Source organism: Psittacula echo (assembly GCF_963264785.1).
Source record: "Psittacula echo genome assembly, chromosome: 14".
In the NCBI taxonomy this organism is placed as follows: domain Eukaryota; kingdom Metazoa; phylum Chordata; class Aves; order Psittaciformes; family Psittacidae; genus Psittacula; species Psittacula echo.
Window position 1 is genome coordinate 10,148,838 of NC_137750.1, and position 14,485 is coordinate 10,163,322.

The following is a 14,485-nucleotide window of genomic DNA, read 5'->3' on the forward strand; positions in this document are numbered from 1 at the left end:
CAAACCTGCCCAGTCCCAGAGGCAGCTTGAGGCTTTTCTCGATTTATAACCCACCCTAATGTGCATTTTCCCTGGCACTGGCCATGCACTCCAGATGTCTCACAGGAGGTGAGAAAACTTTGTGAGGTTACAGGAGGCAGCAGCGTCAGCCCTGTAGGAACAGGATGGGAATTTGGCACAGCGTTATCATCTCCCTCTCACTTGTTCCATCTGGTATTGGTCCCTCCTGGAGACAAGGTGCTGTCCAGAGGCACCTGTAGCTGTCTCCGTGCTGTCCCAGTTGTTGTGTGGCAGCGGAGCTGTTTGCACATCCTCACCCTGCACCACCCCACATCCCATGGCAGAAAAAGCCCATCTCTCTGTGGGCAGTGCCCCAGCAGCAGCCAGTTCCACCGCAGGGCCCCAGGCCACCACCAGCACCTCCTGAGGAGGGACCCCTTGGTGGCTGCCCCCCCCCGGCAAGGGATGCCGGTTATTTCTGGCAGCCACCTCAGCTTCCTTGCGGCAGAACAGGAAGGGAGGGAGGGAAGGAAGGAAGGAAGGGAGCACAGTCACTGCTCAAACGCTGGTGAAGCCACAGTTGCTGAGCACAGCCATGCATGGTGGGAATAGACAGCGACCTGCAGGACACTTGCATCCTGCAGCTGCACGGCCACCAAACCCACAGAGAGCATCCTTTGGGTATGCGGGGTAAAATTGTGCCTTTCCCATACCCACCTCTAGGCAGGCATTAGGGGACATGGGTGATGCTGTGCGCTGGCTGTGAGCTGGCTGCTCAGATCCAGCACCAGGATCCTGCCCCAGACATCTCCACATGCACCCCATGCCAAATCCTTCTGCAAAGCCTTGCTTTGCACCCGTCCTTCCAACTTCCCTGGGATGCAGAAGGGATGGGATTGATCCCAGCTGTGATGCTGGTGACCTGCACCCACCCCACACTTGCACTGGTACAGCACCAGTGCTGCCCAGAACGGAGGTAGGGGAAAAGCCCCCCCAAGCCTTTGCAGACCTTGTGCTGTCATGGAAGACCTCAATGTAATCCCCACATGTAGGAGCAGACCCTCTTGGAGGGGACCGTGCATCCATAGCATCGCAGCACCCACCTCTGCAGCTCCTTCAGGGAGACCGTGACACTCAGGCTGTGTCCCAGTAGGAAGAGGGCAGCCAGGATGTCAGCCCACTGCACCATCTCGCCCAGAGGGCCCCCCTTCAGCACCCGTGGACTGAACACGTCCCCCGACTCCTCTGTCAGGAAGCCGATGTGAATCAAGATCTGGAGAGACAAGGAGAGGGGTCACTGGGAAAAGTGGTGCTGGGGAAAAGGGACAATTTGAGGTTTCCAGCCCAGAATGAGTTATGGTCCCTGATTCCTTTCAGCTCCTTTTGCTCACTGAAATTAATGAAGGAAATCAGTTGGGTGTAAAACAAGTGATCTATGTCCAACTAGCAAAGACTCAATAGTCAGAGTTTACCAGCTCCCATCAGCTGGCAGTCTGGATCCTGGGGCCAGGATCGTGTTCCCAATGTACATCACAGTCTGTCCCATGGACCAGAGCTGGATTTCCTGGGCAAGGCACCACCAAAACACAAATGGGAGGGCCAAGAACCTTGGCACCCTGACAGCGATGTCAGACCCCTGCCTGCTGCCAAGGGGTGGTGTCTCCCACCACCAGGACCCACCTCCAAAATGCATCCCATTGTTCAGCAGCACCCGTCCTGCAACATCCCAAATGCGTACGCAGTCGTGCCGATGAACCACAGCCCAACCCTGCAGACCCATGTGCTTCCATAAAGGACTTTTCCTCCCAGCTCGCTCACATCCCAGCTGCCTCCAACTCCATGTCTCCAAAGACTCAACTTCTCCATCTCCCCACCACAACCCCCCCACCTTGCAATCTGCTCATACCTGTTTCTGGTCCCTTTGCCGACCCTTCAGCTTCTGCTCGAGGCGCCGAGCCGCCCGCAGCCACTGCTGGGCCAAGTGCCGGATCCGCTTCTTCATGAAGCTGAGGGACTCCTTGCCTGTGCCAATGAGCTCCAGGAGGTGAGCCAGGTCGCTCCGGAATGCTGCCTAGGGAAGGAGCACGCTCTGCGTTTTGAGTGTAGGCAAAGCTGTGGGTTGGTGATCGATGGACAGCTTCCCCTGGTGCCACCAGAGCTCCTCCGCTTAATGCACCATCCCAGGGGCCCCGATGCACCCAGAGCATCTTATGACATTCCAGATTCCTCGGTACAGGAGGACACAGGGTAGCTGCAGTGCCTAAAGAGGGCTTATAAGAAAGCTGGGGACAGACTTTTTAGTAGGGCCTTTTGTGGTAGAACAAGGGGTTACAGTTTTAAACTGACAGAGGGGAGATTCAGACTAGATATAAGGAAGGAATCTTTCATGACAAGGGTGCTGAGGCGCTGGCCCAGGGTGCCCAGAGAAGCTGTGGCTGCCCCATCCCTGGCAGTGCTCAAGGCCAGGTTGGACACAGGGGCTTGGAGCAAGCTGCTCCAGTGGAAGGTGTCCCTGCCCGTGGCAGGGGCTGGAACTGGATAAGCTTCAAGGTCCCTTCCAACCCAAACCATACTGGGATTCTGTGAAACCCCACATGAGCCATCACAGCCCTGCTGGCTCTGTGAACTCTTATGTTCAGCATCCCTGAAGCCAGCATCTCCCCCAGCCCCAGGGACCAGCAGGACCAGGCTGTCCCCACCTTACCTGCACACGGGGCTGTGGTGGGGGTGAAGGAGGAGCCGCCGTCCGGTTTCGCCAGGGCAGGGGAGGGCAGAACCATTCGACTTCGCTGAGGTAGATGAGGAATGAGCACTCGGTGCCATCCACGCCAAAAAACGCATAGCAGGGGTCAGAGGTCCACCTGGCCCTCATCCACTGCAAGGGGCAAAGAAACACATGGGGCTCATCCTTCCACAGCCCTGCTATGGGCAACCTCTATTCTCCATCACCTTTCCCTAGCTGGGGGCTAGAAATGAAGGGCAGAGAGTGGGAAAGGGCTGCAAACCAGCGCACACCCAGCACCAGTGATGCTGATGTCTGCCCGTCCAATGCCTCCAGGGCACATGGGGAGAGGAAGAGCCAGGAGGCTTTGCTGAGGTTTCTAGCACTGCTTCCAGCACCAACATGAGCCTTCCCCTGGGACACAGCCATTAATCCTTTGGAAATAATACACCACAGGGTTTTCTCCTCGATAGCTTCACTGGGGAGCGAGCTGAGCTGCTGATCTCAACACCCTGGGTATAGCAGGGCAACAGACAGATCCACCCCTGGTCCCCAAGGATGATTTCACATGAAGAGGAATAACCAGTGACCAGAGCAGTGATTTATCATCCCCCACAACAACTCTTGCCAGCCGCTTCCTAATTCAACTACAAAAACAAATCTACTCAGGAGACAGGTCGCTGTGCCCAATATGTAAAACGCAGCAATCACCTGGACAGGAGATCGAATTCAGCCTTCCATAATCAAATTACCTTCAGAATTTACTCAAATTGGGGAAGGAAAGGATGCCCAGTACCAGGGGAAGAGGAAAATACAACCCCCCCCGTGTCATTTTAATGCACATCTTTTCAGGGAGACTCAGCCTGAGATTGAAGCAGGAGACTGGAAAGGGGATGGAAGAGGGAGGTGTTTTTAATTAGTTCATATAAATATGCTCTCTGACGAAGCAATCATGCTCCAGGCCAAATGCCAGGATGCATTCAGGTGTAAAGAGCAGGCTGGGTCAGGCAGGACATCCTGTTTGAGATGGAGGTCCTGGCCACCTTAACAAGATGCTCTTCTGTTTGATGCACAGATTATTCCGCAGACACTGGCTAAGGCTCCAGATATTTAACAATGATGTGACAGTGCTTTCTCTTCACTGTGCTTCTGTCACTAAACATAGAAACTACACACAAGGAGAGCTGCAGGCAGAGGTGGTGTCACAGGGCTGATTCTGCTGCTGCCTGTGCACCCCTAGGCACTGTGATTTCAGTGCTTCATGCACTTGAACTAAAGGTATATGCCTTATGATTGATGGGAAACAGTTACACTCACACAGCAAAAGCTCCTAGAGGAGCCTGGACATCTCCCTTATGTTTTCTCCTTGCAGCACAGCCATGCTTTGCTATCCACATTTTTGCCTCTGCTCCTGCAATGGTCTGCACCTTTCCTGTTTTAAAGCAGTTTTCTTCCCCATAGCATCCCCCTCAGACCTTCCCAGTTTAACCCCTGTGATTGTTGCTTTCTGCCCTTCCCAGCAGCTTCCACCCCAGCCCAAGACCCTCTCCCAGACTGGGGATCCCAACTCACCTCCACTTTCCCAGCGCAGTCAGGGTACTTGGGGTCCCTGGGCACCTCGCACTGGTCCCTCCTGCCTTCCGCCACTGCTGAAAGAAAATTTGGGTGTGGGGAGAGCCGGGATGTGCCAGCAGAACAGCTACAAATGCTGGGATGGGATGGCAGGGGATGGGATGGGGCTGCCAGCCCCAGAGCACATTCACAGGCGTCACAGCTGGGCAGGCAAACAGCCCCATCCCACTTGATGGAGCAGGACACCAAGATATGAAGCATCTTCCCCACGGTCAGGGAGGACACAGAGGAACCCCCCCCAGCCCTACTTCAATGCCAACAGCACATTCCCCTTTCCTAAATCTCAGCAGGTCTCTCTATAACACTTCTCTGCTCCTCCCAGACAGATCTAGACCCCAGGTCCCAGCTCTCCATGCTCCTGTTAATCACCCTTGAACAGGCTGCAGTATCTAAGGAAGCACTTGGCAGCCTTCGCACTGTAAACTTGCAATAAGAATTGTCCTGCTGAGCTGTTGAGAGAACACTCAGCCCTAGGGTCAGCCCTGGAATAAGGCATAGAAAAGGCTAAAAAGGCAATAGAATCTTTTCTTCCTCTGATTGGATTATCAAAAGACACCACCCTTCCTATAAGCCTTTGCCTATGACTGGAAAAGCACAAGGTAGAAGAGGCAAAGGCATCATTTTCTACTTGGGATGCCAGCCCAAAGCCTGGGAACCATGAAGCCATGCAGAGAAACATCTGGAAACCCCAGGTGCTCTGCCAGCACTGCCAGAGTGGGATGGGAACATCTCTCCTGGTGCTGGATCCCAGCCCCTGGCTTTGGATCCAAACCACCGCATTTTTCTGTCCAAGTGTTTCTGCTGGCACTGCTCCTCCTCTTTAACTCTGCATTTAATCCTGTAGCATCTCCTTCTGACAGCAATTCAGCTTTGTCACCATTCCTGCCCCTTGCAGGCAGGAGTGCCCCAGGTCTTTTCCCTCTGCAGGTTGATCTCCCCTGCTCTGAAGTCCTCCCGATCAATCGAGGCACCACCCATAGGAGAAGACTACCGCTGTCAGAGACCACGGAGAGGGGTTCGCTGTGCAGCCTCCAGGTTTTCCAGCCCTCCTGGCTCTAACAGCAAGGTGAGAGTCCTGGAAACCTCTGAGGAAGCTCAGACCACGCTCTGGACCTCCTCTCCCTCAGGAAGATGGTGTGCCCATGTGCTGCATCACACAGAGCCGGACACAAACAGCCCTAGGAGCTCTGCAAAAGGGCTTCAGGTGCCCTCCTTAGTCCTGCAGACTGGGATGAATGAGTAACCTCAGATCAGCATCCACACCCCTGTGCTGCTGCCAAACTTTTCATGGTAGGCTTGGCTGGATCTTCCTATCGCAACTGCATAACATGCAGGAGGCTTGGGGCACAGGGACCCCCAGGGACACTCACCTTTCCCATTCAGGAGGCTGTTCCGGAGAATCTGATCTACTTTTACTGCGATGTCTGAGACGTTCTGAGCTATAGCTTGGATCCTCTCCATCAGGCCAGCTGCTGGCTGGAACCTGGGGAAACAAAACCAAATTAACCCTCAAAAAACTTGATGTCTCCCACTGGTGACACCCAGGGATGCTTATAGCAAACTTGCTGCCCTTGGGAGCTGTCAACTGGTTGAACTTGGCTCCAGGATGCAACATGGGAATGCCTGGTCCAGCACGTACTGGCCGGAGAACTCTTTGCCTTCCAAAAGGTTTGATTTAAAACCTGTGCAAGTCAGTGTTCTGCCTTTTTTTCACAGTGTGCTGATAAACACGGGTACATCTGTGTGTCTGACATGGGGAAATGTTAAATAGGCTGGAAAAAATTGTTCTCCTTATTTCGGATGTGCTGGGTTTGAAAATCCTCTGCCGTGGAAGCCGTGCTGGGAAAAACAGGGGAGGGACAAAATAACACAGAGAAAGGAAAGCAAAACTGGAGGGGGGCTGAGAAAGCTTGGTTGCCTGGAGCAGATTGCAGAGAGATGCAAAACACACAGGACACATGGATGGCTTCAGCCCATCCACCAAAGGTTTAGGCAAGAGCATTCCCAGGTCTCCTGGCAAGAGGCAAAGTGTCAGGATAAGCATCACCAACACTGCATGAGCCGGATGTTGCTGCCCCAGCAAAGCCCACAGGCACCTTCCACTAAGGCTTGAGATCAGATTCCCCCAGTCTGAATCGCTGCATATGCCATCTATTGAATTCAAGCCTGCAATCAATACCGGCCTGGGTAAACAGCACCATTAAACTCATCTACATAACACACTGAGCACTGGAAAGAAGCCGGTGTCAATTAAAACCTGGTGTAATATACAAAAGGGCAAGAGAACTCAATCCATCCGCAGCAGTGCCCCGATAAGGCGCAGGCTCTCCACCTCCAGCATCTTGCCTGCCATTTCCATCACAAACAACCACTACGTCCCAACGAGTGCTGTTATAGCAGTAAATAATATCCCTTCTGCAGCATCTGGGTCATAAGTTTTTTCCTCCTGCTGCTGCTGGGATCATTATAATACAAGGAAATGTCATACGCAGTGAGCAAATCCAAAAGGGCTACCTGGAGTACTCTGGGCACAAAAAATATGTGCTGATGTCAGGTCCATCCCGGTGAAGTTTTACGCTTGTTCTCCAGCAGATCAGTGAACCTGGAGGCTGGGATTTAAAATCCCTCTGTCCTCAAGGCTAAAAAGCCCCCATGGTTTATGAACCGATACTGCTTCGGTTGTTGATTTAAAGTCCATTCGCTAGCAGCGAGCAGCCCACATTTTTCCTCCTGGCGTGATTTATGGCCATCAATATTCAGCCTGCATACCTCCACAGAGAGCCACAGATCTTTGGCTTCTAAGAAATAATAACTAAATGCAGAGGACATCATTGCCCCCAAGTAACTTTCAACCTTTGCAGAGAATAAACCCCAGGTACCCTGCCAGCCACTGTAACCGCTGCAGCGGGGAGGTTGCTCAAGAGGCCATGGAAAAATACAGGCACAAAAATGACCTGTGACAAGCTCTGCTTGACAGCACAGCTCCGAGAAGATAGAAAGCTCCTGGTCTAAGGGCTGCACAGCTTGGACAGCTCATAACTCCCATTCCTGCAAGCCTTTTGCACCAGCAAGAGCCATGAGACCATGCAGGCGATGCACAGGCACTCAGTAACCAGGGTATGGCTGGGATGGGCAGCTCAGGAGCAAATGTCACAAGGATGCAGTGAATCTGGAGCCAGTGAGCCCAACCTCCTGGCTGAACAACAGGAGAGGGATGTTGGTGTGGTGATGATCCTCAGGTTTCTGCATCCTTCATGGCAAGGACAGAGGATACCCGCAGCAGCCCTTCTCCTGCATTTCAGAGCACCCTGATTAGCCCACAGCCCAATTCTCCTTCCAGAAGCTATCCTAATTCTCAGCTGGATCCAAACCTGCTCCCTGACAGCCAAGTAATGAGGTGAATCTCAAAAGTCAACAGCAGCCTGGGTCCCCATCTGCTCTCTGGTGCTCTCCAGACCTCAGCTCAGGCAGAGCAGGGCGCTGGGCACCCATGAACACACTCAAATCAGGCTCATTATCCTAAATAAGCCCTTTTCTTCCAGGCTCAGCCTCACAGCCAGCCCAAGCCCTGTCAAAACTCCAGCCACAGCCAGGTTTGCACCAGGTGATGGATCTAGCCCAGCATTTTGGCCAGCTTGCCCAGCTCCTGTAAGCCACAGCTGCCCCCAAACACACAGATTTCCCCTCAGAGCTCTCTGATGTAAAATGCCTGTCTGATAATCACAGACAGCACTTCCAGTTCTCCCAAACAAGACAGCTACATCATATGGCCACTGCAAGGCTCTGCTTGAATTGCAGAGGGTTACTGCAAAGTGACACAAAAAACACCCACCGTGGTTCTTGGCACGTATCTTAATAATTAAATAATAATTACTATTTAATATAAATTATTTAATAATTTAATTCATATATATTAAATAATAATAATTAAAGATGCAAACCCACTGGGAAACGTCTCTCCAAAATAAGGAGCCAGGCTCAAATCTCCCACCAGCTGCCTGCTCATCACCCTTACTTGTCACACCAGTTCTCTAACTTGGATCCACTAGTTGTGGCTGCCCCATCCCTGGCAGTGTTCAAGGCCAGGTTGGACACAGGGGCTTGGAGCAAGCTGCTCCAGTGGAAGGGGTCCCTGCCCGTGGCAGGGGTTGGAACTGGATGAGCTTTAAGGTCCCTTCCAACACAAACCAGGCTGGGATTCTGTGATTCTCCAAGTCCCCAGGACTTCAGGCAAGGAATATGAATCATAGAATTATAGAATAGTTAGGGTTGGATAGGACCTTAAGATCATCCAGTTCCAACCCCCCTGCCATGGGTAGGGACACCCCACACTAAACCATGTCACCCAAGGCTCTGTCCAACCTGGCCTTGAACACCATCAGGGATGGAGCATTCACAACTTCCTTGGGCATCCCATTCCAGTGCCTCACCACCCTTACAGTAAAGAACTTCCTCCTTATATCCAATCTAAACTTCCTCTGTTTAAGTTTGAACCCATTACCTCTTGTTGTATCACTGCAGTCCCTAACGAATAGTCCCTCCTCAGCATCCCTATAGCCCCCCTTCAGATACTGGAAGCTGCTCTGAGGTCTCCATGCAGCCTTCTCTTCTCCAGGCTGAAAATTTCATGCATAAAGAGCCCTGCTCCCACATTGGGAGCACTAATGGGCCTCAGTGTTAGCACTAACATGGGCAGCACCAAGTCAGCCACCTCGGTGTTTTTATCTGCTGGGCAACAAGGCGATCACTTGAGCAGCAAATTTCATTTAACGTATTGAAGGGATGACAAGAAAGTGAAGCAGAAGTTATATCACCTGCACTCATGTGTCACCTGGGCAGAGGACAACAAAATAAGACACTTAAAACAAAACCTCAAGAGTGAAAAGGTTTTCTGCAGCTCATCAGAATTTGATGCCTTGTTCTTAGTAACTGGAGACACGGAGCAGGACAAGGTAAGCAGCACATTCTGCTCAGTGATAGCTAACCAGGAGGGGAATATCCCACCATGCATCTTCATCAGATCTCAGATGTCAGCATGGCCTTCTCCAACCCAGTGGAAAGCACTGGCTTCCAGTGCTACCACTGCCCAGGGAGCAGCGATGGGCTTTATTTTGCCTCCTTTTTTTCTTGTTGCTTTTTCAACTTTTCTATAGTGACAATATAAAAGCCACCAAAATGCACTGGGGCTGTGCCAGCCACTGAAACTGTGGTGAATTACTATGGGTTTTCTAGAACAATTTTTTCCCTGGGACCTTAAAACCATTTACTACAGCAAATACAGTCCTTTTACTTCTAACCATCAATATTGATTTCTTCTTTATTATTTTCAGATTTATATTTCCCCGTGTTGATTAAAATTCAGATCACGCTGCGCCTTATAATGCACCATATACAGTATTCATCTCATTCAAAAACTGCTATTAAGATGTATCTTTCCCCACTGGCAGATCATTTGCCATATAATATAGCTGGAGGTTGAGTTTGCCTTTACTTTTTTATGCATTAATTTGGTTCCCCTCACTTTGTCTCTTGTCCCCAACCCCTCAGCAGCAGCTTACATTCAGCCTGTTTATCCCTTTACAAGGCACTGTATTTTTATTGCCTTTTATAAAAGTGTCATTATGAAAAGATGAATCTCTTTCTATTTGTGCGTTGTCTCCGTAGTACAAGCCCTAAACATATTTGCTTGCTCATCTGATATTTCTTGCTATTAACTGGTGAAAGCAGTGACTTTGGGAAGGCCAATACAGATGGAGAAAAGCAGATGTTTTGAAGCTAATACATCAACAAATGCAACATTTGCACAGAGCAGTTTACCAGAGGATTTCAACTTGCTCATTACAATGTCTGTGCTGACGTTTGGCTCTGAAGATGGGGGTTTCTACCCAAAGACCCAAGGCAGAGCAGAAACCAGCAGGGAAAGGTGCCTGGAGATGGCGCAGGGCTTTTGCTGCTCCAGCTGCTGGTCTCTCCCAATGAGCCCAGAGCCCCTTGGGCAAGGTGGGAGCGCATGGATGGACCCTGCTCATGGTACACAGCCACTTCTCTGCTCTGCCTTAAAGAGAAAGGCACCTTATCTTGACTGTCCAAGCATGATTTTCCCCATGCATGTCCTTCCCTGACTTTGGTGGGGATCCCAGACAGAGGGATCCTCACTGAACCCCTGTTCTGTGCTCATCCCCCAGTACTAATCCTGAAAGCATCCAGGACTGGGCTGGAGATGTCTACAGGAGCTGGCAAGAAACATCTCACCATGTGTGCCAGGATGGGACGGGTTGTGCTACCTGTGAGGAAGGAGAGCACCAGGGAGGAAGGCTCTTACTTTTCCCACAGGCTCTGCCTGCTCCAGCTTTCACACCACAGACATCATCAGCCTCACCTTGCAGATGCCCTCACTGATACCTGCAGCACGCCAAGGGGACTATGTACAGAGGGGTCCAAGACTGCTTGGGACTCACCTGGATCTCAGGGGACAGCAGCATCTGGCAGTGATTTTACTAAAGCCAGCTCACTGACAGCAACGATCCAGGAATTAATAGATCCAGGCTGGCAGGATGCAGGAACATCACCCATTTAGTGTCATATTGGGCAACTTTCAATTACTGGGGGAATATGGAGTCATGTAATGATTACAAGAACAAATACTTAAAGTGTGTGGAAATTAACTGAGCCTTGGCAGTAATTAAGCTTGACGATTAATCAGTCGTTAGCAAATAACACCCTTTGCAAGCTAACCACTACATGGGGATGAGGGATGACCAGGGATAACAGCACTGCAGACCCCGGCCTTCCCCTCTGCCACATCCCCGTGGGCATGGGGTGGGCAGGGACATCCCAGCTCATGGAAAAGGGCTTCTCTGAGCCCCAGCACTGGCTGGGTCAGCCACTTTGGATTCCTTCCCTCCCTCCCAAGCCCTTTCCGGCAGGAGAGCAACACTTCCACTGCAAACTAATGTTTTCCTAGCCCAGTAAATAGCTCTCCAGGAGGCTTCCATAAGTACTTCTAATTTTCTTCCCCTCTGACGACTTGCAAGGGTTGCCTTCAATTAACAGTGGTATTGATTTTTCTGCAGCTGACTGGCAGGCTGCTGCCTGCCATTAGGGAACCCATCACTTACCTTCCCAGTGCAGACAGGGTGCAGGCAGCAGGAAACCCAGGGAGGGCTGGAAAAGGGATGCAGCAACACTCAGGGGCACAGCAAGCGGATTTATGGGTGCAGCCTGTGTCCCCTTACCTCAGCATCACATCCCACAGACCCCCTGGGCAGCTCTTCTAAGGAGGATGTTGGACATTTGGGTTTTCCAAGAGTTTTATCCAAAGCTTTGCAAGGGGCTGGTAGGTTACATATAGAAGCATATATACAGTATTAAATCAGATAGCATCTATAGAGCAAGGAAGATCCTGGAGCAACTTTTGGCCACATAAAGCTGCTTGCCTGGAAGCTGGAAGGCTTTCCAAGGCAGGTCATTAATTAAACCCCTTATATTTAAATTCCTCTTTGTGCTTTCAAGGGGAAAAGCCACCCCTGCCCTTGGCTGGAGCAGTGCTGGAAAGGGATAGTGCTCATGGCCTATTCCATAAAGCTCACAGAAGCCTTTACCTCCTTCCTCTTCATCTGGTCGCTGCAAAACCAAGCCCTCCTGATTGTGTAGGGGATCCAGGGCTAAGCAGGACAGTGCTTCGTGAAAACAAGGATTAATCCACTTTTGTGGAAGTGGAATTGCAAAGCCCATGCTCATGGCTCTGCTGAGCAGTGGAGACGAAGGCGGCTGCCTTGCCAAGCAGAGCTGCTTTAAAGAATAAAATCCCTTTGAAATCAGCACCCTTTAATTGTATTATCTCTTGCTGACAGCTTCAAGTCAGTCACTGGTGATCAAAGAGACACAGACAGGGAGGGAAGGCGGAAACAAGCCCTCAGTGAAGTCCCAAGCTCCAAATACTGAACAGCACAAGGGTGTCCCTGCTGCAATGGGCCTGACCTGGGTTCAGGAGACACCACTCGGTCCCAGTGCAGTTGGTGATGCCCAATCCCCCTCAGCATAGGGGTCCCTGGGGGTTACCCCCAAAAAGACAGGGACCTCAGCACCCCACTCTGCAGGGTCTCAGCCCAGGTTTTGCACCAGCTCCTGTTTGACTCCCCTGGGATGCTCCATGCAACTCTGGAGAGCATCATCCATCAGAGCAGCAGGTCAGCCCGGAGCCAGGCAGCAGATGGGGTGTATTGGCTCTGCGCCCTTCCAACTGTCTCGTGCACCCTACAAAGGAGGACAGGGACTGGGATGAACCAAGAATGGGCACTACAGATGAGGGAACATGACAGTAGATAGAGCCATTCAAACCCACTGAGACCCAGCACAGCTCTAACACTTCCAACATATCTCCTCCAACCACAGACCCCAGACACTCCTGGAGAAGGAGGGGAACACTTGGGAAACACTTCACAAGTACTTGCAGATGCTGTCAGTGCTTCATATGGAACATCACTGCAAAAATCCATCCACAAGAACACACGATGCTTGCTTTATCTAGAGCTGCTCTGCCCCACAACCAAACGTGATCTTCAGAGGCTCTAGATGAGGAGATGACACAGGTCAGTTTTGATGCAGGATCGAGTGAAGGGGCTTGAATGCACTTTAGGGGTAATTTATAAGGAGCAAAAGGTGATAAACTTGTTGTCCCTGGTTTTGTTTTCCTGAAAATAAAGACAACCTTCACCGCTCAAGCCCATCTCAGCACATACACAAACCCAAGGCTGTTTTGACGTGCTGGATCCATAAGCTCCCATCCTCTGCAATCTTTCCAAATGACAGCCCTAGAGTCACCAGCCAGACAGCAGATCTCAAACACAAGATCTCATCTGCAGTGCCTGCTGCCAGCACACACAAATGTGTTTAAGTTTCTCCCTGATCTGCTGCGGCACAGAGTCACCATCACCTGAAATTACTGGTTCTTTCAATATAAGAATGGCCAAGAAAATCATCAAATGCGCATGATCACCTTCCAGTCTCTGGCTATAACAGTCCTGCCCATTCCTCTCCAGGTTACTGCTGTCCTCCTTGCATACTTGGGTACCATCCAGCCTCAAAACGACAAAACCCTCAGCATAAGGTAAATTATATTCTTTCATGGGTTGAAATGATGTTACTTAAAAGGCAAGACCATGCACTCCATGCTGCCTGTGCAGAGTTAGCTCACGTGTGCATGCAGGATGGCACAGCACAGCCTTTAATTACAGGCTCACTTACGCTATTTTCCACCATAGGCGCAGAAGAGCCACATAAGGAAAGCCAGAGAGAGAAATGGAAGCAATGATGGAAACAGGGAGGCACAGGAACCCCGGCGCCTGCTGAGAGCAGCCACGGCAGGAGGCAGAGGTGGGAATGAGAGGTGGGAGCCATCAGGATGCACTCCAGCTCCGGTGACATGGAACAGGGCAGCGCAACTGCTGCATGTCACATCCCTGCCACCCACTGCTCGCACATCACCTGTGACTCCACCTGAGCAAAACCTACACTGATTTCTGCACTGCAAAGGTTGCCCCAAGCACTGCCCCTTGGTCTTTTCATCTCTGTCCCTCCACATTCACAGACAGACTGGTTTCTGTTGGAAGAGACCTTAAAGCTCATCCAGTTCCAACCCCTGCCACGCGCAGGGACACCTTCACTAGAGCAGCTTGCTCCAAGCCCCTGTGTCCAACCTGGCCTTGAACACTGCCAGGGATGGGGCAGCCACAGCTTCTCTGGGCACCCTGGGCCAGCGCCTCAGCACCCTCACAGGGAAGAGCTTCTGCCTAAGAGCTCATCTCAGTCTCCCCTCTGGCAGGTTCAAGCCATTCCTCTTGGCCTGTCCCTACAGGCCCTTGTCCCAAGCCCCTCTCCAGGTTTCCTGCAGCCCCTTTAGGCACTGGAGCTGCTCTAAGGTCTCCCCTTCAGGAGCCTTCTCTTCTCTACAGGGGGTTCTGGGCTTAAACACACACTGAAGCCAGGTCATGGGGAGCTTCTCAACACCCCCAAGTTCTCTTCAGGGCTGCTCCATTCATTCTTAGCGCAGCCTGTGATTGTGCTTGGAATTGCCCCAAGCCATGTGCAGGACCTTGCATTTGCCCTTGTTGAACTTCATGAGGTTCACAC

General features: G+C 51.4%; 1 protein-coding gene across 1 annotated transcript in view; it reads right to left on the reverse strand.

The window, feature by feature from the left end:
• MGAT5B (alpha-1,6-mannosylglycoprotein 6-beta-N-acetylglucosaminyltransferase B) overlaps positions 1 to 14,485 on the reverse strand; it is a gene marked incomplete at both ends in the record, with an annotated part of 64,467 nt that overhangs the window by 26,211 nt on the left and 23,771 nt on the right. Inside the window, 5 exons of the mRNA XM_080629548.1 lie at positions 1,104 to 1,273; positions 1,907 to 2,071; positions 2,705 to 2,875; positions 4,295 to 4,371; positions 5,725 to 5,837. Coding sequence (XP_080485674.1) covers positions 1,104 to 1,273; positions 1,907 to 2,071; positions 2,705 to 2,875; positions 4,295 to 4,371; positions 5,725 to 5,837 — 696 coding nt within the window. The remainder of the gene's footprint in view (positions 1 to 1,103; positions 1,274 to 1,906; positions 2,072 to 2,704; positions 2,876 to 4,294; positions 4,372 to 5,724; positions 5,838 to 14,485) is intronic.